This window comes from Malania oleifera, chromosome 11 (genome assembly GCF_029873635.1).
Source record: "Malania oleifera isolate guangnan ecotype guangnan chromosome 11, ASM2987363v1, whole genome shotgun sequence".
Classification (NCBI taxonomy): Eukaryota; Viridiplantae; Streptophyta; class Magnoliopsida; order Santalales; family Ximeniaceae; genus Malania; species Malania oleifera.
Window position 1 is genome coordinate 39,787,735 of NC_080427.1, and position 26,795 is coordinate 39,814,529.

General features: G+C 34.7%; 1 protein-coding gene across 4 annotated transcripts; it reads right to left on the bottom strand.

Annotated features, from left to right (window-relative positions):
- Positions 1–1,451: 1,451 nt before the first annotated feature.
- Positions 1,452–22,427, bottom strand: LOC131167677 (FT-interacting protein 3-like). 4 transcript variants are annotated; one of them, XR_009140129.1, is made up of 4 exons: positions 22,104–22,427; positions 18,855–21,795; positions 2,152–2,216; positions 1,452–1,634 (listed from the first exon to the last, which is right to left on the bottom strand). XR_009140129.1 is itself a non-coding variant. In XM_058126501.1 (2 exons), exon 2 carries the CDS (start codon positions 21,319–21,321, stop codon positions 18,997–18,999), a length of 2,325 nt encoding a protein of 774 aa, XP_057982484.1. In that variant the 5' UTR covers positions 21,322–21,795; positions 22,104–22,408; the 3' UTR covers positions 18,673–18,996. The 4 variants fall into 4 exon arrangements, 1 of the variants encoding a protein (XP_057982484.1); XR_009140130.1 differs by lacking the exon at positions 2,152–2,216; XR_009140128.1 differs by lacking the exon at positions 1,452–1,634 and having other exon boundaries at positions 2,029–2,216; positions 22,104–22,408.
- Between the last annotated feature and the right edge of the window lie 4,368 nt (positions 22,428–26,795).

The window sequence follows — 26,795 nt, forward strand, 5'->3', positions numbered from 1 at the left end:
TTGAAACCCCAAACTGAAAATCTATTTTGTGTACTTTGTAGAGAATCTTTCCAGGAACTCTATAGTGGTTCCTGATCGTCAAAACGGAACTTAACGGGGCCGAAATCAAAGGTGGAAGGGTGGAGGAACGTAGGGTTTGAGAGAGGAGAGAGGAGAGAGAGAGAGAGAGTTTTGGTTTTTAATTTTACAAATGACTCGCGGCTCTTTATAATTTTCAGTATTGCCAAGAAAATCGTCGTCAGTTTTCTCTATCTCTCAAAAAACCATTGCCGACTTTCTATTTAACCGGTCCGAATTTACCATTTACCTGTTACCGTCCTGCGGTGAATTCCCAAAACCGTCATCGTTTTTCTTTCCCCTATAGAAAATCATCGCCAATTTTCTCCTCTCCCAACCAAAAATCCAATTTTTCCCACTTTCTTTTATTATTATATGTCCCAGGTCGCTACAATACCCCTCTCAAATCTCCGCGCCTTCTTTGCCTCATCTGGTATCATATACGAGGCAAATCGGGATAGCTCCACGAACTTGGTCGCATACTGTTGCACGATCAAATTCCCTAAGTCAAGCTAATGAATTCCTCCGCCTTTGCATCTCTAGTGAACGCGGAGAAGTACCAATTAAAGAAAATTCCTTTAAAGTGGGTCCAAGTCAGTGCTGCAGGTACTAGTCTCTGCTTCTCTTGTAGCTTCACAGCTAACCACCATCACTCGGCCTCTCCCGTCATCTTAAAGGTGGCATAGAGGACATTCTGCTCATCAGTGTAGCGCAGCACTGTCAGTATCTTTTCCATCTCCTAAATCCAGTTTTCTGCCACAATATGGGGCTAAACCTCGCAGCAATGTGGAGGTATCAATGTCATCTTCGCTAGAAGCCCCTAATTCATTATCCCCTCTAGCGTTCACGTCCTTACCTCTGGGATCCATCCTGAAGATAGGACAAAAATCCATTTAAAATCCTAACGTCATAACACAATCAGCACAAATATCACACTAGAAACTTAGATGATATTCAACACATTATACAGGATTATATGGACTCCGTTTCAGAGACTTCTCCCTCACAAATCAATCCTTTTAACATTCAAGTGCAACTTTTCAAGTTTCCATCTCACCGCTCAGGAACAAAACCGTCTATGGTTTGCCATGATTTTTTCTGAAACTGTCGACTGCTTTAGAAAAATCACAAAAGTCATAGATAGATTTCCACTTCTAGGCTGCGAAACAAAATCCAAAACCTTCCCACACCTAGCCTACCCCTTCCTTTCCTATTCGCATCATCATTCATACCTATACTCTGGTAATGATTATCCTTAAAGTCTGCAGAATTTATAACCTAGCCGCTCTGATACCACCTGTAATGCCCCCGCACCCGAAAGTGGGGTCTAGGGTGTTATTTTTCTATACTATACTATCTCTGATACCACAATTATCATACAAGCAGGGAAATAATTCATACACCTCATATGCATTACCAGAGTTCTAAATCATCACAATATAAATATCTCCAAATAGCAATATTACAACCCAAAGATCAAAATAAAACATAAAAGTCTCATATCTTACAACCACTTATTATGGCTACTATAACTACACCCTTCCCCAAAGCTCTCTAAGCTCGGTCTCCTGCAAGTCCTGAAAAAAATTTAATCATTCATTGGGGTGAGACACATCTCAGTAAGAAGGAATAAATTGTCATCAGTGTGTGGCTAAACATGAGTTTTAGTTTAGACAAAATATAACCATTACTTTAAGGAAACTGCATTTAAAATTGTAACTCACGCCTATGTAATTAGATATATGTACTTCTCAATCCATTCATAACATAGTTCTATCATCATACATAGAAGAACCTTTCTGTCTGACAATCATGTAACATCATGAATTCACCCTGCATGATCAGGTTGTAACGACCTCAAATTTATATCATTTTTTTTTAATATAAATTTCTCTGATACCCCTGCTATGGAATCTCATGCCTCAAATGCACTGGGTATTACTATATACAATATCATACCTAAGCAGCGGAAACATAAATCACACAATAACATATACCATTCAATACCAGAACTCAGTATTTCCATCACATAGACATAAAACACATCTCTCCAGTAGCATCTACCCAAAAATACAAAACTCGACACTATCTTACCCTGTAACTAGGGTAACCAAGAAATTTCTATCCGCGAGCCTGATCTGCTCACCTAACTAGCTCACCTGAAAAAAATGTTGGAATAATAGGGTGAGTCGACGCTTAATAAGTGAAAATATGCTATTACTAGTGTGTGGCGACTAAGTTACATATACTTTAAATAACATCTGAGTGGTAATAAAGAATAAATATGTAAAGCATATCTTACATTCTTCGCAATGTAAAACATAATTGTATCGTCCGGGTTTTCTACTTTTCATACTGCTAATGTCATACTATATTTATCAAATAATGTAAAACTGTATACATATGTATAACTGTGTTTTATCCCTAGAACTCTGTATGTCATGATTTGACCCCTCATGACAGGGTTGTGCGGCCCTTAGGCAGAACTTAACCTGGTCAGCCCTCCAGTTAAGTCACTATACTCTACTTTACCTCAGTCCAGCCAAACTGCATCCACTCCTAAGCTCGAGACTGACTACTACCTCGTCAAACTGGCCCCCTCTACCCAACGAACTGGGGAGCTGCATTCTCTCCGAGCACAATTTGACGGTACCCACACTATCTGAGATATGTGGTTGCACTCTATCTGTATTAGCAATGGTACCGTGCTCTATATTCTGTATCTATATCTGTTTGTAATCTTTTCACAGGGATCTGATATTATATATATACATATATACTCTTTCACTGTTTTCATCATGTTTCCAAAATAACCATAACATTATAATTTTGTACTGTAAATACTGTAATATCTGAATAACTGTAGCATCTTATGGCTATACTATACAATCTGTCTATATAATCTGTCTTTATACTCTGTCTGTATAATCTATCTGTATATTATGAGTGTTATGACATTTAGGAAAACATGGCATACTGTAAATACTGTATAAACTTATCTGTATAAAAATTATAATGTACTGATTCTGAATAAACTGCAATATACTAATCTAAATAAACTTCTGTATATGTATACTGATCTGGATAATATCTATAATAAACTGTTCTGAAATATACTGTGATATACAACAATCTTTATCTGTAAATCCTGTATAGTATGATATGCTGTAAAAAGCTATATAAGTTCTATATCAAAGAAATTTCTACTCAAACCACACAAGCATTGAAAACTCTTATTCTGTAAAAGATGGATAATAAACTGGTATATATAAAATCTCTGCTAATATTGTAAAACTTCTAACATAGCATATTTCCCTTACCTAGTTCCTGAAAATCCTCTTCCATACTCTGGTCCTACACCTGTAGGATTCACTCAACACCCTAAAAACGGTATCCCCCAAAAGAAAACATCAATATTTTCCTACATACAACATTTTTTATAACTACAGGGAAAGCATATTCTAGATAAAACACCTTACCTTAAATTTGGGATGAATTTCAAACCAACTCCACCAACGATTTGCTCCGGCAAACTTGTAGAGAACTTCCCCAGGAGTGTCGTAGTGGCTTCAGATCATCAATCCGGCGAGAAACAGAGTCAGGATCGAAGAGAGAAGGGGAGGGGTGCATTTTAGAAAGAGAGAGGAAGGGAGGGTTTGCGCCAGTTTTTGATGAAAAAAATTGATTTTTCACTGTTTATAGAGTCGGATTCATCGACGAGACACGTCACCTTGTCGACGGGTCCTGAAGAAAGTTCGTCGATGAACCTTCTCTTCTCGTCGACGAATTTCAAACACCCAAAACCCCCTCTCGGTATCTTCTCGTCAACGAAACCTGCCCTCATCGACGAGCTCCTCTTGTATCCTCGTCGACAAATCCTCTATGTTGGTCAACCAGAACCCTTCTAATTCTTTAGGTTATTACAAAGGTTGTGCGGCCCAAAGGCTGGACTTAGTCCGGGTGATCAACCCAAAGATAAGTCAATTAAGTCCTGTCTGTAAGTACGACTTGCCAACCTCATGCTGAACCATATACGAGAGGATAAAATCTCATGCTGACCCATATACGGGAGGGTACATCCTCATGCTGACCCGTATATCTGAAAGATTAATCCCATGCTAACCCGCGTATACAAGGAGGGAACACTACTCTTCTCTGGCCAAGTCGACTATCTCACACCAACACTTTCACCCAACAGTGTGGATGCACTATACTTCCTCTAGTAGCTTCAATACCGAGCTTTCACCGTGATCATTTATCATTTCGGTGGTCTGTACACCACCATGCCATTTATCATTTCATTATTCATGTATTCTTTTTAACAATTCCAGTAAAATCAATATAATACTATACATTTCTAGTACAACATCATAAAAATCACCAGACTTCATAACATAAATTAATCTCATGCCACACGATTTGGATATTAATTTATACTTTTATAAATTAACCGAAGAAAAGGATATCATAACATACTTGTATATTCTACTGAAAATATGGGTATGATCATCTCCCTAATTTAATTCAACAACGATATATTTCTAGTGAAAATGGAGATAATCAACCTTATTCACTTCATATTTTCCCAAAATACCAGTATAATACCAAAACCCTCGTTTCAACTACCTAATTCATTCTGAAAATCATTCATAGTATTCCTGTAATCACATACTCCATTTTAAATGGTTCAGTTTCCAAAATAATATGATATAATCCACTCCCTTTACTTTTACTCAACTTTAACCAGTTGGATTTTGAAATACAACTATCATTATAATCATATATTCATATACTGCAGTTTAATCGGTTCAATTTCGAAATCAAGCTGACATAATCTATTCCCCTTACTTGTTCCTGAAAATATCCCTATTTCACTCGAAAGATGGAAACCCAAGCCTTTCGAAACTGTCGTGAGAAGTAAGTCGACGAGCCAGAAGAAGAGAGAGAGAGACAATCGGGGAGCGAGAGCGAACTCCAGGTAGCCTTAGGAGTGAGAAAGACACGTGAGGGATGCGAGAGAGAGGGAGAGAGAGAGAGAGAGAGACCAATTCGGAGCCCTAGAAGAGAGAATGAAATTTTCTAAAAAGAATGAACTAATTCTATTATAGGCAAGCTGGCCCATACAAAATCGTCAACGGTTTTCCTAAAACCGTCGACGGTTTGGCCCTGTAGTCTTGTTTACACGCTCTCAGTAGTTATAACTGTCAATGATTTTCCTGAGATTTTTGAAACCTTCGATGGTTTGGCCTTGCCAAATCGTGCCCTACTAAAACTGTCGACGGTTTTTCCTAAGCCTCCTGAAACCGTCGACGATTTTTGGCCTATTCCAAACCCTTTTCCTTCTTTCCTTTTTCTTTTCTTTTCTTTTCTTTTTATCTATTCCTCTTTTCTTTTCTTTTATGGGTTCAGGTCCCTACACTTAATGTCGAGTTGTTGTAGTGGCCAATCTAAGTCGGCTGCCAAGGATAGGAGGACCCGAACTATATTCAATTTTGCCACTGTCTCCGCGTAATCAATGTCATAGGTCTGCGTAAACCCTTTTGCAACAAGTTAGGCTTTATACCGTTCAATTGTCCCATCAAATTTATATTTTACTGTGAAGACCCATTTGCAGCCTACTAGCTTCTTCCCTCTCGACAAATTCATAACGTCTCAAGTTCCATTTTTTTCCCAAGACCCGCATTTCCTCCATGATAGCTTTCCTCCATTCAGGAATCTCCAGGGCTTCCTAGATATTCTTTGGAATTTTTATCCTGTCAAGGTTAGAAGTAAAAGCACGATACCTTGTAAACAAAGTTTTATAAGACATGTATTTTGACCAGGGATATAGAGTACATGACCTAATTTGTTTTCTAACTACAATGGGTAAATTAATGTCATTAGGTGCAGACTTATCAAAAGGAAGCTCATGGCCATCTATTATCTGATTGGGATTGGGTGTGAACTCATAGTTGCTTGGAGCTATCACCAGTTCCAACTCTCTTGGTGCCTCAGGCATGAGACTCTCCCTGTTCTTTGTTTTTGCTTTCTCGAGTAAACAAGTATTTCCTTGTTATTTTGTTTTCCTGCATCCCCCCCAGAGTTTAAGTGATCTTTTGCACATGACAGTTCAGGAAATGATGCAATGGAAGACTCAGTACATGGCACAGATTCAACAACAGAGAAATCAAAGAATCAATCTTCACTCCACTTCTCCCCCTAAAAGGAGGGTTGTCGGAAGTAAGGAGTGGTTTCAAAGAACGTGACATCAAAGCTAACAAATAATTTTTTTTGTGACAGGATCATAACATTTGTAACCTTTCTAAGTAGGAGAGTAACCAATAAAAATGCACTTAATGGCATAAGATTCCAATTTATCCTGATTGTGAGCATGAACATATACAAATGCAATACACTCAAAAATTTTCAAAGAGAGATTGGAGTGGAGCTGAGAGTTGGGAAAACATTCTTGGAATTTCTAGAGAGAAGTGGCAAAAGAAAGAACTCGACTAGGCATTTGATTAATGAGATATGTAACTATTAAAATGGCATCACCCCAAAAATATTTTTTCATATTTATAATGAACGTCAATGCCCGAGCTACCTCAAGAATATGCCTATTTTTGCATTCGGCAATCCCATTTTGTTAAGGGGTATCCACACAGGAACTTTGATGAACAATTCCATTTTCTTGAAGATAATGTCTCAAGATATTATTGAAATATTCTGTATCATTATCAGTACGTAAAATTTCAATGCGAGTTTATAATTGTGTTTGAATCATAGAATGGAAACAGACAAAGATAGAACGGACTTCAGCTTTATCTTTCAACAAGTAAATCCAACAAATACAAGTATAATCATCAATAAAAGTAACAAACCATTTCGTGTGAGTATGATTAAGAGAGCTTGAGGGCCCCCATAAATCACTGTGAATCATAATAAAAGGTCTGGATGGTTTGTCTGTGGACTTTGGAAAGAAATTACGTTGGTATTTTGCAAGTTCACAAGTCTCATACTGAAATTCAGAAGACGTTTTGTTTGAACAAATGAAAGGAAATAAATGTCTTAAGTATTGAAAATTTGGATGACCCATCCTAAAATGCCATAACAAAATTTCTCTATCCCTAAAAACAGATGCAGAATCACAAATAGCAGTTTAACATTGTTCACTCACATTAGTCTCCTCAAAGTAGTAGAGTCCCTCACACTCCTTAACACTGTCAATCGTCTTCCCCGATGATAGATCCTAAAAAACACAATGAGAGGAAAGAAATTTAACAGAATAATTGGAATTCTTAGTTAACTGGCTAATGGATAGTAAGTTGCAGGATAAATTAGGAACATGAAAAACAGACTCTAGTGTGATGGAGTCAGAGAGTCGAATATTCCCTTTGCTTACGACAGACGAGAGTGATCCATCTACAATTTTAACTTTCAAATTTCGAGCACAAGGTGAATATAATGAGAAAAGATGATAAGCATCGGTCATGTGGTGAGAAGCACCAGAATCAATAATCTAAGGAGTTTTGGATCTAGAGGTTATATTTAAGGCTTGCCAAAAATTACCTCTTTGGGCTAAAGAACCTAAAGAAATATTTGTGGAAGATGAAGCTCTATAATAACTAAACGAGGTCTGATCTGCCAACTGCCTCAACATTTTCTCATCAATCCCAACTTCTCTATATGAACCAAAAACATCATAATCTCGCTGGACGTCAAAGTCTCACTCCAATTCTTCTTCTTCTTCTTTCCTCTTCCTTTCGGCCACGCAACGCGGATCGACGATCAGCGTTATCAGGAGGAAGCTTGTGTCGAATGTCAATGAGGGGGCGGAGGACCTAGTCGACGTTGCGCTTGTGAATGTATAAGGCGAATGGCGTAGATTTGGGAGGTCTGGCCTTCGCCCTTGATGTGGATGCGCATGTCTACACCGTCGAAGCCATGGTGGCCAAGCAGGAGGATGGGTTCCATCGCCTTGTCGCGGTATGACTTCTGGAACCTAGCACAAGCACTACGACCACTGAACTTCTTGGGCTCGCACCGCCGAAGATAGGCAACAAGGAGGGTCCAGTCGTAGCGGACCAAGATATCCTTGATCTCCTTCTTGGATTGCTCGTCAACATACTTCTGGTAGAAGGCAACGAGGGCCTTGATGATGCTCTGGCAAAGGCACCGATCAAGACGAAGATGGCCAGATGCAACGACGACACCGATGACGAAGAAGAATCCATGGAGTTCTCGTACCTTGTTGAACTCTGTTGGAGGACCTCGTGAGATTCATAAGTATCATCGAACCTCTACTTTGGCATGCGGTTTCCGCCATTGATAGCTAGGTTTAACTCCTAGCTCTAATACCATGAAATCATAATGAATAATTTTTGTATTTCTTGAATAATTTGTACAAGGCTAATACACAATATTTATAATACACTTGAGAATTCTAAATATGGAAACAATCTCCTAATCGAGAATTCTAAATATGGAAACAATCTCCTAGAAGAATCTCTCTCAATAATATACAATCCTCTACGTAAATACCTTCCTAAATTCCTCCAAGATACTCGAGATTTCTACAAACCAAGAATAGGACTAGACTTAGGCCTCTTCAAACCTCAAAAATTGGACTTGATTTTATAAAATAAAATAAAAAAAGTCAAAATACTTAAAAACCAATTAATTAAATCAATAAAAAAAACTACCAATTTGACCAATTTTCAATTTTTTTACTAAAAAAATATTTTTTACATGAAATATTAATTTCATCCAAAAAATATAAAAAATACATATCATACATACAAGATACAAAATAATATAGAATATAAATATGACACCACAATCACGTCTATGACTGAACCAGGCTAATCAACAAGTTAACCCCATCGATCAGCTAATTCACTCGCCAATAAGAATTTAAAAGCACTTAATATAATACATATATGTTGCATGGGTATTGTGTCATCACAATTAATTTAAATTATTTTACATTATTTTATATCAATTAAAAAAAAAAACCCAGTAATATGAAATATGAATATGACATCATGATAACATTTATGAATAATGAAACAATCTAATCAACAAGTTAAATCGATCGGTCAACCAGTTCACTCACCAATTCGATTTTAAAAGCACTTATAATGAATTGAAATTATACTCAAAACATTTGGATTGGGCTGCCCAAATTTGACTGGGCTAAGCTTGACCAGCAATTATATCTTTAATTGACTAAAATTGCACATTGTCAAAGGCCTTGCAGACCTTTTTACCGTCAAGGTTCCATTGTTTCCACACAAGAAATTAAAGTTCAGTGCAATATTCCTTACCCAAGATTTTTCAAACCTATTGCAAACCTAATGCAAATTCATGCTCGTTTTCAATACTGTCAAGCTGCAAAGAGAAGAAGACAGAGAACAACATAAAAGAAATCGTAACTCACTTTCCATGAGGTCAAAAACGTGCTATGCATGAATGTGATGTACCAAAAAAATATGGGTAACAAAGCTACTTTGCCACCCAATACTACTAAATCCCTACCCCTGAAACTAGTGCTTGTTGTTACGCTAGGATAAAGCGTCCAACTCATGATTTCCTTGACTATAACTACATGAAATAAATTTCACAAAGTCTTAAGAAAAATTATTACTAACTGCCTAAAGTGAGAAGTAAAAGTATTCTAGTAAAGATGTTCCTAAGTAATATCATCATGAGTCAAGTGTGGTAGCAATGCCAAAGCAGTAGCAATGCCAAAGCAAATATGACAAGTGGTGGGGTCCTGGGCTAAGCTTTGGCAATACCTTGGAGATATTAAAGCCTCTGCTCGAAAAATATTAGGGAAAAGAAAAAAAAATTATATCAAATAATCCATATTTTTATGTTTAGTTATCAAAGAAAATGAGAAAGAAAATATATTAAATCTATGAATAAAGTTTTGATTTTAAATGTCATTAATATTTAGCTTTTCTTGATTTTTAGTCTTGTTAAAATAATCTTTCATTTTTTATAGTATTTAATACAGAAGGAAAATAAGAGAGAATGAATTTCCTCTTTATTTTCTTTTCCTATGATTTTCCCAAGCAAAATCTTGGAATCCAAATAGACCCTTAAAAGTAAAAATGAGATAAATATATGTATGCTTTCTATTGACAAATTATAAATTAATTTTAGGCAAATGCATTTTTGGTTTTTCTCTTAAAATTGTGTTTAGTTCACCTAAAAAAAGATTAAGATTACATTTAGTTTACAAAATATCTATTCTCAAAAATAAAAAACCCCTAAAATCTAAGGATTTAGCAGCTTATGAATGAATGTGTAATCATCACAAAGGACGAATAGCCGAGTGATAAGTAAAAATTTTATAAATATATGGAATATGTAACAAGTGATTATTCTAAAATTTTGAATTTAAAACTCTATTCATACCTTATGTATATTATATGGAACAGCACAAACATCATATCATTATACAAATTTTAGTACATTCCCCTTTTCTTCCAACACATACGTCACCTAAAATTATTTTGAGGCAAGGAATGCTAAGCTTATTTTTCATAGTTAGTACCTGGTTGGCTAGTTAGGCACATTCTTAATTCTATGGAAATGTTATCATGAGAGCTGACATGATAGACCAGTCACAAAAACTTTTTAGATGATGTAAATAATGATGAAAAAGTTGATGCAATTGATGATAAATAATGCTTGCAAAAAAAATATTTAAATTTAAATTGGTATGGGCTAACTATAATAAAATTAAGATACTCAAAATAGAAATAAAGGAAAAAACAATTTAAACAAGGAAATAGAATAGTTCAATGTTGAAACTTTTATATGGGAAGTTTTAAGTTCATGGGTGGATAGAATTTCGCAATAGGGGGTGGACACTCACATAGGGTCTACGAATTAAATAGAGGGGGAAAAAATGAAGAGAATCCACGAGTCCCAACAAAATTAAAATTTCTACTATGCGATCCGTGAAAATTTCTTTATGATCCCTTCTATTTGAGAAATAAAATAAAATACAAAATAAGATTAAAAAAAAAAATTTCATTGTATTTTTTGGTTCATATTCAAAAGGGTAATCCACTTGAAGTCTATTATAAGTGAGAGATTTAACAGAGAGAGCAAGGGGGCTCTCCACATGCAAAACCAACCTCCTTGTTTATTGAAACTAAGCCTAGTGAGGGTACAATATAGTTGAGTCCTGACATAATGTAATGTATTATCATATGAGGCATTTTGAGATTTTCATATAAGGTATATATACATATTGTAGCCAAAGGTTAGAATCCAAAGGAAGTTTTCATTTGATGACATAGCCAAAATTGCATAGGGACTCCGACATAATCACACTATCGAATGAGGTAAATTCATTGTTCTTCTCTCTTTTGATTTTCTCTATTTTTCGTATTAGCCATGTATGTGTGCATAATCTTAGAACATGATTTCACAACACTATTTGTTTAACACCTAAAAGAAGTGAAAATTAGTTCAAATATACTGAAAAATTAAACAAAAAAAAAACAAAGATTCATAATGTGAAAATCAAAATTGTTATTCCCTAATTCGGCATAAGTTTTTTTTTCTTTTGCATCTTCTTTCATAATCAAACATGAAAAATAAATTCTTTCGTATTTCCCTTTCTCCTACCATGTCCAAATTTTAAATGAGAATTTAGGATTTTAAACACAAGAATATAAATAGCCTCATCTAAATATCAAACTACTACTCTACACTGGGCCCTAACTCAAAAAATACAAAATCATTGGTTCAACAAATGCATGAAGCTTTTGCCCTAATTTTGAATTACATTTAACTAGATGAAGACACGAAGATAATAATAATTAATCCTATATTTATAGAGACCTTAGATTCAGATTTAAATTTATATTAAATTTGGATAAAATGTAATATAAAATTGCATTAAAATTTTGTTTAAATTCACTCAAATCCTAAGATCTAAAATTCTTACTCTCAAACCAACATAATAATGATTACTTACAATAAATGAAGACATAAAGATAATGATTATTAATAACAATTATATTTTTTTTTAAATTCAGTTATTCCTTAATTTCGGATTATATTAACTCTATATTTGAAATGACCTTAAATTTGAATTTATAATAGATTTAGATAAAATTTAATATAAAATTATATTAAAATTTGTCCAAATCTGATCTAAAATTCATTATCCTAAATACTAAATTAAAAAGCAAAATGCTTCACTAAAATAACTTTGATACCAATTGTTCTTCAAAGCAATACCCAACCAAAAAAGAAAAAAAAAATTGTTCTTCAAAGAAATGGACATGTTCAAGTTTAGAACAGTGTCCCATAGTCCTAATAAGCATAGAGGACACTGGTTGCGGCCCAAACTCTTTGCCAATAGTATTTTGAGTCCAAGATTAAAGGCCCTTTTAAATTCTATGAAAATGTTATTATGATATGTGACAACACTACATTACTCAAGATATATTTTATGATACATTTTATAAAACATAAATAAAAAGACTTCACCAGCAAGCAGTCTATCAAGATCATGAAAATCTTTAAGTCGAGAATATTAAAAATGTGTATGCATTCACATTATTTGGTGTGCATTACTAAAATCAAGTTTAGATTCAAAATAAATACTAGAGAAAACAATAAAAACATATATACCTCCGTTTGAAATTCAGAAAATATTAGGAAAAAGGAAATATCAAGAAATCCACATTTTTATGTTTGATAGTCAAAAAAAATGAGAAAGAAAATAAATATATATACCAAACTTATGAACAAAATTTAAATTTTACACATTATTAATATTTAATTTTTCTTAATTTATAGTCATGTTAAAAAAAAATTTCATTTTTAATAGTATTTAATAAAGAAGAAATATATAAGAAAAAATAAGTTTCCCCCTTATTTTCCTTTCTTTTCCTTTCCTTTCCTTTCTTTTCCTGTTCTCAAACAAAATTCTTCATCCAAACAGAGACATAGTTTTAAATTATTATTTTTCTTTTTGATGGGCATGGAGCCAAACCCATTCTTGTATTAAATGAAAGCGTAGAAGGTAATGATAGCTCTCTTTGTTAACATGTATGGCATCTCCCACACACCAATTCAAAAAGACACATCTCTATGTGAATGCTTTTATGAACATTAGGATGTACCATTATTATATGAAATTATGATAATCTCTAGTCTTCTTACAAAATCATTTAGAAAGTTTATGCTAATTGTACATAGATCATAGGATCAAAATGATCTCTTTTTTTTTCTTTTTTTCTTTTTTTGAAAAAAGAGGACGGCACCTCCTATCTTTATTAGAAAACTTCTCACTTGTGACGGAGGAATACCGTGATTACAACCTTGAGACTTGGGGAAAATAAAATCAAACCCCAAGAATCTAAAACTGACTTAATCAACTTATTCAAAATCAAAACAATCTCTTCTAGTGATTAGGGAGGTGTAGTAGAATAAATAAGGAAAAAAAAATTCATTCGCAAGCATTCAAATGAATTGCGCTATAATATTTTTCTTTCCCACATCATTCTCCTATTTCTTCCATTCATTACTTTGTAAATTTTGTTCAAGTGGATTAGAGGCTAATTTAACACTCTAAATCTAACAAGAATGTTTTAAGTGCCAAAAGGAAATTGATGAAAACTTCCAAACCCTTTGACGAACATCCCTCGTCCCATATCCTAACAGAAGTAAAACTTGAGACTTTCAGTCTAGAGGTTTTAGTCAAACTTACCTAAAGATGCAGGGGTGCATAGCCAATTTGGTTCAGTCAATTTTCTACAAAAGCCACACCTAAACTAAACTATTCAATTCCTGATATTAGTGAACCAAACCGAACTGAACCAAATGATAGTCTAAAATCGAATTCAACCAAATAAAAGACCCAGTTCGATTTGGTTTGTGTCAGTCCATTTAGGCCACCTTGATTGTGCCAAATAAAATTAAGTGAACTTTGTTAACTTATACTAAATTAGAAATTTTGTCCAATGAAATTGTTATTGTAAAAACACAATTGAACATGCCTTCTAAATAAATGAATCATTGAATTTATTTTTTAGGAAGATGTTCAAAAAATATATAAAAATTCTATCAATTACTTGCTTTAAAATTTTCGAAATTAGTAACTAAGTATGCCTTCTAGGTTTGGTTCGGTTTTTTTCTATTTCATAAAACACAAAATCGAAACTGAATCAAAATACATGATTTATTGATTTTATGAACCAAACCAAACTGGCTGACTAAAAAAACCAACCAAACTTTGGTTCAGTTTAGTTGGTTTTATAGGTTACAATTGGTTTCTTTACACCCCTAAAATGAATAGATATAGGATGGGAGACGCAACCTCCTTCGGAGGTAACTCCCCTCAAAACTTATTTAGGTCTCCAATGAATTTATAAATATAAATACAAATAAAAATAAAAATAAAATACATTATTTCACTAACTCTTCCTCATTGTACAATAAATCTAATCATATATGATATTTTATATGATAATTTGAGATTGAAATTTTTCAATGTGAATGGGGTTTATATAAACTACAAAGAAATTCAGTCATACTTCTTTAAAATGAATTTTACAACATATATTGTGCTTGATATTAAATTAACTATCATTAAAGTTTAGAAATTTTGATTTATTTGGAAAGAATTAGAATAAAAAATTTTCAAAAGCAAACACTATTCCTCAAAATAGATTCAATTAATATAGCTAGATTTTTCATAAATATAATAATATATCACAAGTGTTTCGACATGTGGAAGTATTTTTAAAAAATATATTTAGTGAAAAAAACACTATTTCTATTGACACTATTAAATGTAAAATATAATTTCCTCAATTCAACTACACACACACACACATGAAATATCAAGTTTAATCAAAAATTTGTATTGAGTCGATTGTGCCAAAAAAATATATAGAATGAAAAATCTGATGAGCATTAAGCTAATAACTTCTATAAAATATATGATCATAGAGAATCCCGGTTTTTCGTGAAGGGTGAAGAGAATTTACTAAGGGATACCAGAAGAAGTAACAGTGTTAGGGATGACAAAAAAAGAGAGAGGGTGAAAAGGGAAAAAGTCGAGGACAAGAACCATTTAAGACATGAAAGTCAATGTAAGTCTTGTTAACCCATAAAATTTTGCCTCAAACTATATATAAATACAATGAGCGGTCTCTAATCTCACCCTAACACCTACCATAACTAAACTTAAGGAAAGAAAGTAATTTGCGCTTCGCACTCTCGCACACACAAAACCCAAAACACAGAATGCATCAATGGATTCCATGACGCTAGATACACATCAATTTGGTTTTATGTATTTTCGTGGACTGATGCTTGTATTCTTGAGATGAAATTGTAAGATGTTTTAACAACAAAGTGCAACTCTAGATGGACTCTCGAGAATGTGCACCCCCAATTGCAGAAAAGATCATGTGGTTAGTTATCTGCAAACCTGTTGTGTTCCCAAAGAATGTGCTGCGTAAGCCTGCATATTGATATCCCATGCCGTAGTCCCTTGTTATGAGCTTCCTAATGTGATGCACAAGCTGGGCATAAGTCCTAAGAACTCCTGTCATTATACACTACACAGCAACCTTGAAATCAGAATCATTGTTATTTTCTCAAACCCCATGTGTCTGAGGTCAATGACAATCTCGGGAAAGAGACCACAATTTCTGACGAAGCCTCTAGCTAAACATTCACCAGGGTTCATCTTTTATGCCTCATTGCTTAAAGTTCAAAACATTCCCAAACCTCTGTTTCCAACTTGCAATTTGAATTTTCATTTGTGTCATAACAAGCAAACAGCTAGAGTGAAATACAAATCCTATGGAACTCCTCTTGGGATTTCCTTATTCCGAGATAAATTATGTATTAGCCGATCCAAACCCCTGATGAAAAATATATAGTCTTTCTCTAAGATTACCTCCCTCCTGAAGCTTGACGACATTGTAAGTCTGGTAAAACATGGAAATCTCTTCTTTCTTGACACATGCACCATGGCAAGGATTCAAAGGCAGACATTTCACTTTCAAACTTTTCTCAAGGTTGCTGTCATCAATTTTTAGAACTATAAGTGATCCCAATGTCGTTACCACTAGAAAATCTTCATTAGTAGTTACATTCCAAGCTGACATATCTTTATACTGCATCTCATTCAAGCGACAACCTTCTTCAGAACCTCCTTAGGAGGTAGATATTATCTACTAATTGTGCAATCTACCTACTTTCCCTCACTTCCATAAATCTCAACCCATTGATCATACCCTTCCACCATTTTCCGGGATGTTAGTCCTTGAATCCCATTATTCATAGATCAAAATCCAAATGAACTATCATATCTGGATTCCCAATCTAGGTCTCAATCCCACATTGATTGTGGAAGAGTGTACCTTTTAAGCTTGGGCAAACGTACTACTATGCAACTTGATTCAAGCATTTTTGGCTACTGGCAAGGAGTGTTATGGAAGGATGAAAAATGATGTAGTGTAGATATGAACATACTCTTCTTCTTCTTTCCTTGAAAAAAAAGGGTGGTTGGAGGTCCATTACCAGATTGTGATAATAAAGATGCATAATTGTTTTCTATTTATCGAATTCATTCGAATGAACCCACGTTATAAACAATTGCCTTCAATTGTTGGAGAAGTTGGAGAATAGTTTAGATGTGTAGCTGTCCATTAAGTATTGGGTGGGGGTTTTGAGCAGAAACATGACAGGATTGACTCAGTTAAAGGATGCTGATTTTCGGATATTGCAGAATCTGGAAGTGCAAACTGTGAATAAAAGAAGTAAAACTATGCTTTGTGTGAGATGGCTAAAACCGGGGCAAGGGAAGTTGAAACTAAATTTGGACGGAAGCAATTTAGGAAACCCAGGGCCGGCGGGTGGTGGTGGCATCCTTAGAGACCATACAGGTACTTTTGTGTTTGGTTTTTCAAAATATTTTGGTTCTTGTTCAAATAATGAAGCTGAATTGAGAGCTGTATTAGAGGGAATAAAGATTTGCAAACATTTGGGTCATACTAGTATTGATATTGAATGTGATTCGAAGATTGTTGTAAATTGGATAAGAACAAGGAGGTGCTCCTTGTGGTATTTATGGGATTTTTGGGAGCAGCTGATTGGTTTATTGGAGGGAGTAGACTTTTCGATTAAACATTGGTATAGAGAAGGAAATAAAGTGGCAGATGCCTTGGCTCGTCAAGGTGCTAGGAGGAGGAATAGGTTGTTTACAAATAGTAGTCATCTCCCTAGAGTTATCAAGGGGTTATATAAATTGGAGAAGATGGGTACGGCTTATTTGAGGTATGTTTAGCTGATTTCCTATTGGTTTTGGTCTATGCTTTATGTTATTTATCTTTTGTTTGTTTTGTTGCGTGATATTTGGCTCATAGGTCCTTGTGTTGTTTTTGTTTTGTAATCTTTTTTTGGCTGGATGTTGATGTTGTTTTTGGGAGGCCTTTAAAGGTTTGTCTTTTGTCCCTCCCTTTAAATATCTTGTAACCACGGTATTCCTCCGCCAAAAGTGAGGGTTTATCAACAAATAAATGGAGGTCCCGCCCTTCTTTAAAAAAAAAAAAAAAAAAAACAATTGCCTTCAATTAGCATTTATGGCAGGTTCCTACAGATATGGGGTGCTTTGAAGAAGATGATGGATCTATGTGACAAAGAACTGGGATTTTACATTGTTCATGTTTTTTTTTTTTTTTTTTTGACACAATACTTTTTTTTAATATTTTTTAGATCTTACATTTGAACTTCTCATATTTTTAAATTTTCAGATCTAATTTCTATATATTTCTTGCATTATTATATTTTTCTTGCATTTTTCTATACTTGGCTAACCAAAATCAGCTCACTTTTTAAGGGATAAAATGGTACAAGCACAAATATTCTATTCAAGCAAATAAATGTATTTGTACCCAAATATAGTTCTTGAACCAATTCATGAACTCAAAAATTGATTCAATTTTCATAACTCAGCACTTAATTTAATAAAAAAGAATCTAAAAAAATTTAAGCCCTTAGGCTTAGTTTCTTTCACAAAAACTACCCTCTTTGAGAAGAAATATTTTACAGAAAAATTTACAAAATGTTCAAGCTTCCATTGTCTAGATAAAAAACAACAAAATTATTTGTCTCTTGTTTGTTGCGCAAGTATTGTTGGGTTCAAAGAACTCCTTTACTAAGCTTTTCACATTGTGGCTTTTTTTCTTGTAGACCAATGTAATTACTATCCTTTGAAAGTTTTCACAAGATCCAAACACCCAAAAGTTTAAAAAAAAAAAAAGTACACGCACAAACACACACATTCACTTTGGTGTCTACTTTTTGTTTTTATTTTTTTTAAATAGCCCTAAATAAATATTGTTTGAAATTTGGAATACTAAAGCTAATGCAATATAGAAAGATGTATTAGGTATTTCATAACTAACCTGTAACTACTTTTACTTAACAAAAATATTTCACACAGGTACAGAGCATGATTCCAATATGGCAGTCATATTTTTTCGTCACAATCCAGACATAAAATATGAAATCAAATGCAAATATATACTTTCAACAGCAAGAAAAGACTCAGAAACCTTTCCAAATGAAGCATGGAAATGGACGGCATATCAAAAAAATAAGCATAGAGATTATTTAGCCCAAATTCCAAATGCAGCCTACAAAATTACAAATGAACGTGGATTGATTACTTTAAAGAGTGAAGTTTAAAAGAAGACTATAAATAACATATAATTATAGATAAACCATGCATTCACAAAACCAAGAGGTTCAGGAGAGACACATCATACCAGAGTCTAAAATCCACCACTGGATGAAGAAACCATAGAAGACCGACTTGTTTCCATATCTCCTTCACTGACCAAACAGATGGGTAATCCAATTCTAGACCGCTGGGGGGTAATGTAGCACATATAGAAGTTGGCTTATAGCTCATAACATGCTATCTGTTCTTGCAGGCAACCTCCTGAAGAAATTAAGTGGAACTGAAGGTAGATTATGACGAAACCTTGGATGTCTCAACACATAAAATCCTGTGAGAAGGGCCACAACTTGGAAAGGTGTAACATACAGAAATATTGCAGCAACCAGACAGAAAATCAAAAACAAAGCAGTGGCTCTTGGGTCTCGCCAACTAAGCAAAGATTGCAGCCTCTCCCCTTGAGTTGCCAAGTCACCAACCACAGTCTGAATCCTCCCTGCAACACTTCTCAGACGATCATATCTCATCCTCACAATATCAGTAGGCCGGGAAGTTGGGAATGTATCAAATTCTTCATCTAGCTCATCAGGATGAGCACTATCTGCACAAGACAGACGAGTGTCCATATGGGGAGGGTGCCTTGGCCTCCATCTGTAGTACCAAACCCCAATCAAGAAAAGGTATAGAAAAATTGTGGGTAGAATAAGCTCCGGATACACGACCAATATTAAAAATAAAATGTGAATGAGAACAGTTGTGATGGGGTTCTTCCAATTGCATGTCTGGTCAAACCATTTTACCACAGCAATTAACCCACTCAAAACTCCCATAATCCTGAAAAAATTAGCTTTGCTTCTTCTCATGCTCCACATATGGGAATCCATATCCAGCATATATTCAACGACCTCTTTCCTCAATGGTGGCTCAGCACGGGTTAGCCTTGCTGAGACAATCTGAGTGGCATGGTGCCTCAACCTATCGAGCTGAGGAATGGGTATTGGATAAAGATAGTGCATTTTTGGCAACAGTGGTTGAGAATACATCTGCATCATATTGAGCAAAGATGAGCAAGTAAACCTCACAGCCAAATGAATTTCACCCATCTTCTTCACCCCACTTGGATGTAAAACCAGAAGTGGATATGAGTGTGTGTAAACACGATCAGTTTCTAGAGTGGATAGACGAACCCTTACCTTTCCAATCTTTGAATCCTTTACCCCTTCAGCCTTTGCCCCATGCAAATGACAGTTATCAAATACCCCTATAGTTATGACAGTACATGGGTCATAAACTTCCCAAGTATATTGCTCATTCCACTTGGGGTTAAAGCTATCTATAATTGTCCTGGTCCGCACCCATTTCTGCCCATATTTGGCCACACAATAAGCATCTGTAGTTCCACGCCCATCTTTGATCTTCATGGGCAACAATTCATGGGCATTCAAAACCCCCAATTCCAGAACCCCAATGGTGGGCTTCCACAACTGTTTCCCTGTTGGCCTAAGATCACTGCTGTAGTGTGTGGATTCATCCAAAACATGATAACCACCATCCAGACAGATTCTTGTATGAAGCCTGCTAGCAAACTTGGCTTCTTTCTTCTTCTGTTCTGCATCTACAAAATGCCACTCGAGATTATGCCACCGAGTATTGACAGCTTTATGATCTAATCTCCTCTCCACATAGTGCAAAGAAATCAGACACTTCCCCAAAACCTCATCCTTGTTGGGAGCAACCCTGTCCACCACACTTAAAATCAATGGCTCTTCAAAAGGTTCTGCCGCTACAAACACGAGATCCTCATTCCACAGCATATTGCCATTCCTGCTCTGAGCAATCCTAGTTTTCAAAAGTTGATTTCCAAGTTCAGCCTTCACAAAAACCTCTGCGTACCTGCCTTTCTCACTTGGCTGCAAGTCCTGGGCTTCAATTACATTAACCCTAAGATACCAAAGCTTAGGTGAAAGATAAACCTTTGATCGAATGTTTGCAAGACCATCACTGCTGCTAACCCCTGCTGCATCTGAATGCCAAGCTTCAGGAAATGCTTCATCTGCTTGAGTACCCATCCAAACAGCCAACATCAACTCTCCCTTAACCTTATTCTCCCCCCTCTTATATTCAAGTTTATACCACTGTGGTGCCAGAGGACTATCTGGGGGTACCCTTTTCGGGATCTCATTGAGATCAAAAAGAACACGACCCATAAAATCATCTTTCACAGCATCTTTATCTTTCAGTATAACCTCAAGGTAAGAAGCTTGAATTCTGTCCTTTGAGAATGCAAAGACTTGGTTCCACTCAGGGTTCAAATTTTTCTCAAAGTGGTGGGTTGTACCCTTGTAATTTCCAAGCTTCACTTCAACATAAGGATCACAGCCACCTGTGACATCCTTCGCAGGCAAATCTTTGGCCTTGACGACACGGACATATAGATACTGCATCTGCTCAACAAGGTCATGTGTGCTAGTGAGCTTATCACCAGCCACCCTTCCTCCTCCAAGATGAGGAGATGTTGGCTTCAGGGCAAAGTCATCAGGTGGTGGTCTCATCATTTTGTGGTCTCCCAACAAAAACAAAGGAAACTACAAACAAGCGGAAGTTTGAAGAAAAGGCCGAACGTTACAGAAGGCAAAACTGACGAGTCTGATACTTCTACTAGAACAGCCCCAAGAAACTAAAAGGTCAGAATATGTACAGACTAAAGAAAACCAAAAATGGAGCCTCTCAAAGTAAGACAATCCTTGAGATGAGACTGTGAATCACAAAGAGAGAGAGAGAGAGAGAGAGAGAGGTGAAAAGTTTGAGGATGCACTAAAATAGAACTCTGAAGAAACAGGGCTTTAAATTTGGGAGAGCTTGAGCATTTGAAACGAGGGCAAATGAAGATAAAACACGGTTTATGTAATTAAACTGAAGTCCTAGATCCACGACAAACAAAAAGTTCGAAGGTTCAAAATCGGAAATTAGCTCAAGAACCGTCGTCCGAAAAATCCAAAGTCGGAGCTTCAGATCCAAATGCGTCAAACCTGAAAAAATATCCCAACCCACAAAGCATGAAATACAATCAATCTACTCAAAACTTGTCACGGCTTCTTCTTCTAGAACTCCTAAACCTATAGTAATGATGATAAAAAGAAAGAACAACATTCTAGCCAAGAGAAACAGAGTACCAGTGCTATAAGGACTATGTAAGTAAGCACATTCACGCAAAGAACAAAAAACTCTTTAGAAAAAGTTCACATAAACCCTAGAAACATCAATGCGGTTCATTCAAAGCCTAAAAGCAGAAGATACAAAAAGCAAAAGCAGAGAGAGAGAGAGAGAGAGAATGTACCTCTAGGACCAATGCAGACTGAAACGGATTCATCAAACACTTCTATTGGCTATCAGAGAGGAATCATCGGATTACAGCAACGAAAATGAGACCGATTCTCGGGAATCAAAAGTGATAAATGAAGCCATATGAAGCGAGCATAAAGAGAAAAGCCAAATGGAGAGAGAGAGAGAGAGAGAGAGAGAGAGAGAGAGAGAGAGAGAGAGAGCTCTTTGGAAGGATCTGAATCGGTAGGGAAATACAAAGGAGCCTTCTCTCTCTCTCCCCTCCCCCCCGGGGCTCTCATGAACCTTTTTGACTCGTGAACCTCAGTTTACAGGATTCAGAAACAATGGGAGGCCTCCTCCCTCCCAAAAACTCACGCGTGCGAACGCTCTTCTCCGACTCTTCTCGCACGTGCGAGCGCCTTCTCTAAAAATCCCGGCTATTTCAATTTTTCAAAATTTTAAAAGTTCGCTGCAGATTTTTTTTTTTTTACTTTTTTTTTTTTTTTTTTTTTTTTGTGGTTGGAGTCTTGGAGAGAGATTAGAGACATAATGCATTCCACTCGAGCATAATCAAGTCAAATCGAGGATGGGTCGAATTCAAATAACTTATGAGTGAACTTGACTAAACTCAAAAAAAATGAATCGTAAAAAATACAAATAATATAACATTACTCAACCAATAATATGACATTACTCAACCTTATTTAAAATTTTATGAATTAATTACAATTTTGTGAATTAATTGCAAATTAACTCTTGGTTGTGTTGGGAGAGTAAGTTTCGATGATTAATTTTAGAATTTTGCACTCCATTTTGTTCCGAAAAATATAAATTTAAGCTCTTAAGTACATAATTAAAAGAACTTGTATGCTTTTGAAGTTGGATGGGAAGTGGGTAATTAATAAGGGCGATCACGAGAGATTTATTGTAAAACCTTTATAATTAAGTAACACCGAGTAAAAAAAGATTTGTAATTATTATTTTCAACTGAGTATAAGTATAAAAGCACGGGAAAAGGTGAGTGGAAAAACATACTCAGATAAATAATTAAGCATGTAAAGAAATTTTCACATTGGCAAGAGAGTATATTTGGCGGGTACATGAGGTTAAAGTTAAAGAATTTGAAAATTTTAAGTTGAATTTAATTTGATAGTTTAATATAAAGTGACAAATATAATGATAATGAAGCGTGATTTATTGAGAATCACGGGTTTCATAGAAGGTAAATTTTCAGTTACATATTTGGATGCCCCTTTAATATCTGGAAAATTGTCTTATAGGACATTGGAGCCTTTTATAGAAAAGATTAGAAAGAAAATTGTATGGTGAAAATCTAAGTTGATCTCGTAAAGTGGAAGATTGATTTTATAAAGACATGTGTTGTCTAGCATGCTTATATATTTGATATCTGTTATTAAGGTTTTGCAGGTCACATATTCTCGCATTAACTCTTTTCTTTCTAATTTTTTATGGGGAGAGGTAAAAGATAAAAGGAAGATTCATTAACGCTTTTGGGGGAAAATTTGTAAACCTACCTCGGAAGGGGGTCTGGGCCTAAAAGATCTTAAGAAAGTTCATAAATCTCTTCTCATGAAATTTACCTTCGGATTGCTCACCTCTAACAATTTGTGGACAGGTTTTTTCAAGGCTAAATATTGCAGAAATGATCATCTATTAATAAGGAAGGGGAGATCAAATGACTCTCGACTCTGGAAATCAATTATGACCACCATTCCAGAAGTTATGGATAGTGTTAAGATTTTGGTGAGAGGTGAGAACTCTTCTTTTTGGTTCGACAGGTGGCCGTCATCAGGCCCGTTAGCTGTGAGCACTAAGGATATTTTGAACAAAAAACTGTATATTAAGGATTGTTGGTTGAATAATAATTGGAACTCTGATTTAGTACTGTAATTGGTTAGTACTGATAAAACAATGGAAATTTTGCACCAAGTGCCGACGGGTAAAAGTGGACAGGATATTTTTGTCTGGAAGCCTGCCCCTGACGGTAATTTTTCTACAAAAACGGTTTGGGAGGTAGTAAGGAGCAGAAGTGGTAATTTTGTGTGGAATGACTAGTTTTGGCATTCTTTTTTGCCTAGAAAAAATCTCAATGTGTTTATGGAGAGTTTGGTTTAGATGTTTGGCTGTAGATGATAGAACTTAGGCCAAAAGAATATCGATGACTTCGGCTTGTGATTGCTACGTTCAAAGAAGTCAGGAAAACATTGATTATATTCTTTCTTTAGGTGAGGTGGCTTCAAAGGTTTGGCATCGGGCTAGTGTGGCGTTGGGGATTCCTTTCCAACGATCCCTTCATTGGAAAAACAAAATGGCAAATTGGTTCCACTATGCTCAAAAATCATCTATTAAAGGTATTTTAATCGGACTGATTCTGTGTTTGATTATGTGGTGCCTCTGGAATAGAAAATGTAAAGCGAAAATGGAAGGAGTTTAGCAAAGTGCAGATCAGATGTGGAGAAGTGTTCGATTTTGGGTTAGTTTTATTGCTAAGAGCATCAATTCTTTTAAAAAATTGAAGAAGTCGGACATTAAGATTTTGAATGAGTTTCAAATTAAGCATTAGGGAGTTTGCAACAAGTCTGAAAAAATTATTTCGTGGGTTAAACCTCTAGTAGGGTGGATAAAACTTAATTGTGATGGGAGTTGAGGGGCAATTCGGGTACTTCAAAAGATGTAGGAATTATTCGGGATTGTCATGGCATGGTAAAAGCGGCTTTTTCAAGTTATTTTGGTAATGGTACGAATAATAGTGTGGAATTAAAAGTAATCAGGGAAGAAATTCGTTTGTGCAAACGTTTGCATTATTTTAATGTGATTATTGAAAGTGACTCGCGAATTGTAGTTAATTGGTTTTGAAAAGGTAGATATATTTTGTGGTATCTTTGAGAATTTTGGGAGGAGCTCGTGGTAGAGTTAGAAAGAGTGAATGTCATGATGATGCATCAGTATAGGAAAGACAATAGTGCGGCTGATTTTCTTACTAAATAAGGAGAAATGGGAAACAATATAATCTATAAAAAAACAACACCTTCTACCACGTTATCTGAAAGATATTATTCGGATGGATAGGTGGGGTCTCATTCCCGTTCGTCGTTAGTTCAACTCTAGAGTTTCGTTTGGTGTATTTTGATTTGATTTTTGTTGTGTTTATGCTTTTATCTTCTTTATTAGTTATGTTTAGTTTTGTTATCCTAATTTGGTTGGTTGTTAGCGTTGGTTTTTTTTTTTTTTTTAGGATTTTTCTGTACTCTTCCTTTTGTTTTTATCTTGTAACCACGGTATTCTTTCACTAAAAGTGAAGGTATATTAATAAATAAATGGAGGTGCCGCCCTCTTCTAGTAAAAAAAAAAAATAGTTCACCAAAAGATTTTTTTAGATAGAGAGTGCATAGTACTATAATTAAATAATTAGTCATACCAAAATTTTTTAATAAACAAGTGAGCAATATCCTAAATTAGACGTTATTAAATTTAAGAAATTGAGGGACTTTCAAAATGATATAACTAAATAATTAGTCATAAATATGAAAGCATGAAATATCCAATTGGAATGTGAAAATCACAATTCTTAATGCCTCTCATACTCTAGCCATTGAAATGCCCCGAAAATATGAATTTTGAGTATTAAGATTTTTATTGTGTTATGTCTTTAAAATGCCAATAAAGATATGTGGCATTTTTAAAACCTTAGCGAAGGTACCTATCTAATTGTGTATGAATTTCAAAGGAAGTGAGTGTCTTTTGCTCTATGCAATATCATGGATATCACATTTAAATTCCATTCAAATACATGAGTTTGACTAAGCTTGAAATGGTTTAAAAAAAATACTTTATATTGTATATAGTGAAATAAAATATATTGATCTACATTAACTTGCTCTTAGTTAAAGTTGATTCTACAGTAACCAAGATTATTAAAGTGTATATCTTCTCATTCTTACCTTTCTAGCCTACTACATTATTCCTACCACCACCTGCCCACTACTACTACCACTACTACTATCAAATACTATAAACAATACGTAAGGGACTGTTTGGTATCATGGTTGTTTTTAATTTTTTGTTTATGTTTCTTCATAATAAAAAATTTATAAAAGCGAGTTTGATTTTATTGTCAGTTTTTTGTTTTAATTATCGATTTTCAGCTGTTAGCCAAAAAACTAAAACCATATTTTATGGTTTTCAGTTGTTTTGACAACTTGTTGTCTGAAATTTTAATATTTAAAAATAGTTTTTTTGATTAAATTATTCATTTTATATAGTTTTAAATTAAAATAAAAAATAAATTATCATATGAATTTAAATATAATTATATATATACATAAATTAAAAAATAATTATAAAATACTTTTACTATTTTTCAATTATCATGTCCAATAAAATTTTTATTGTAAAGTAAAATTTGAAAGTAGAACAATTGAGTTAAATAACTATAATAAATTTTATTCTTATTATAGTAATTTTTAAATGTGCGTTATTTGTAATTTCATTATTTTAATCACATTTTTACAATATTTTGATTTAAATATAAAAATGATAATTTTTTAATTAGATGTTAAATTTATATTTATTTTATAAATGTTAACCAAACAAGTTGTTAGTTTCTAGTTTTTAGTTTCTGCTTTTGATTTTTGGTTTTCATTTCTCTAATTCTTTATGGTGATACCAGACACCCCTCGGCTAA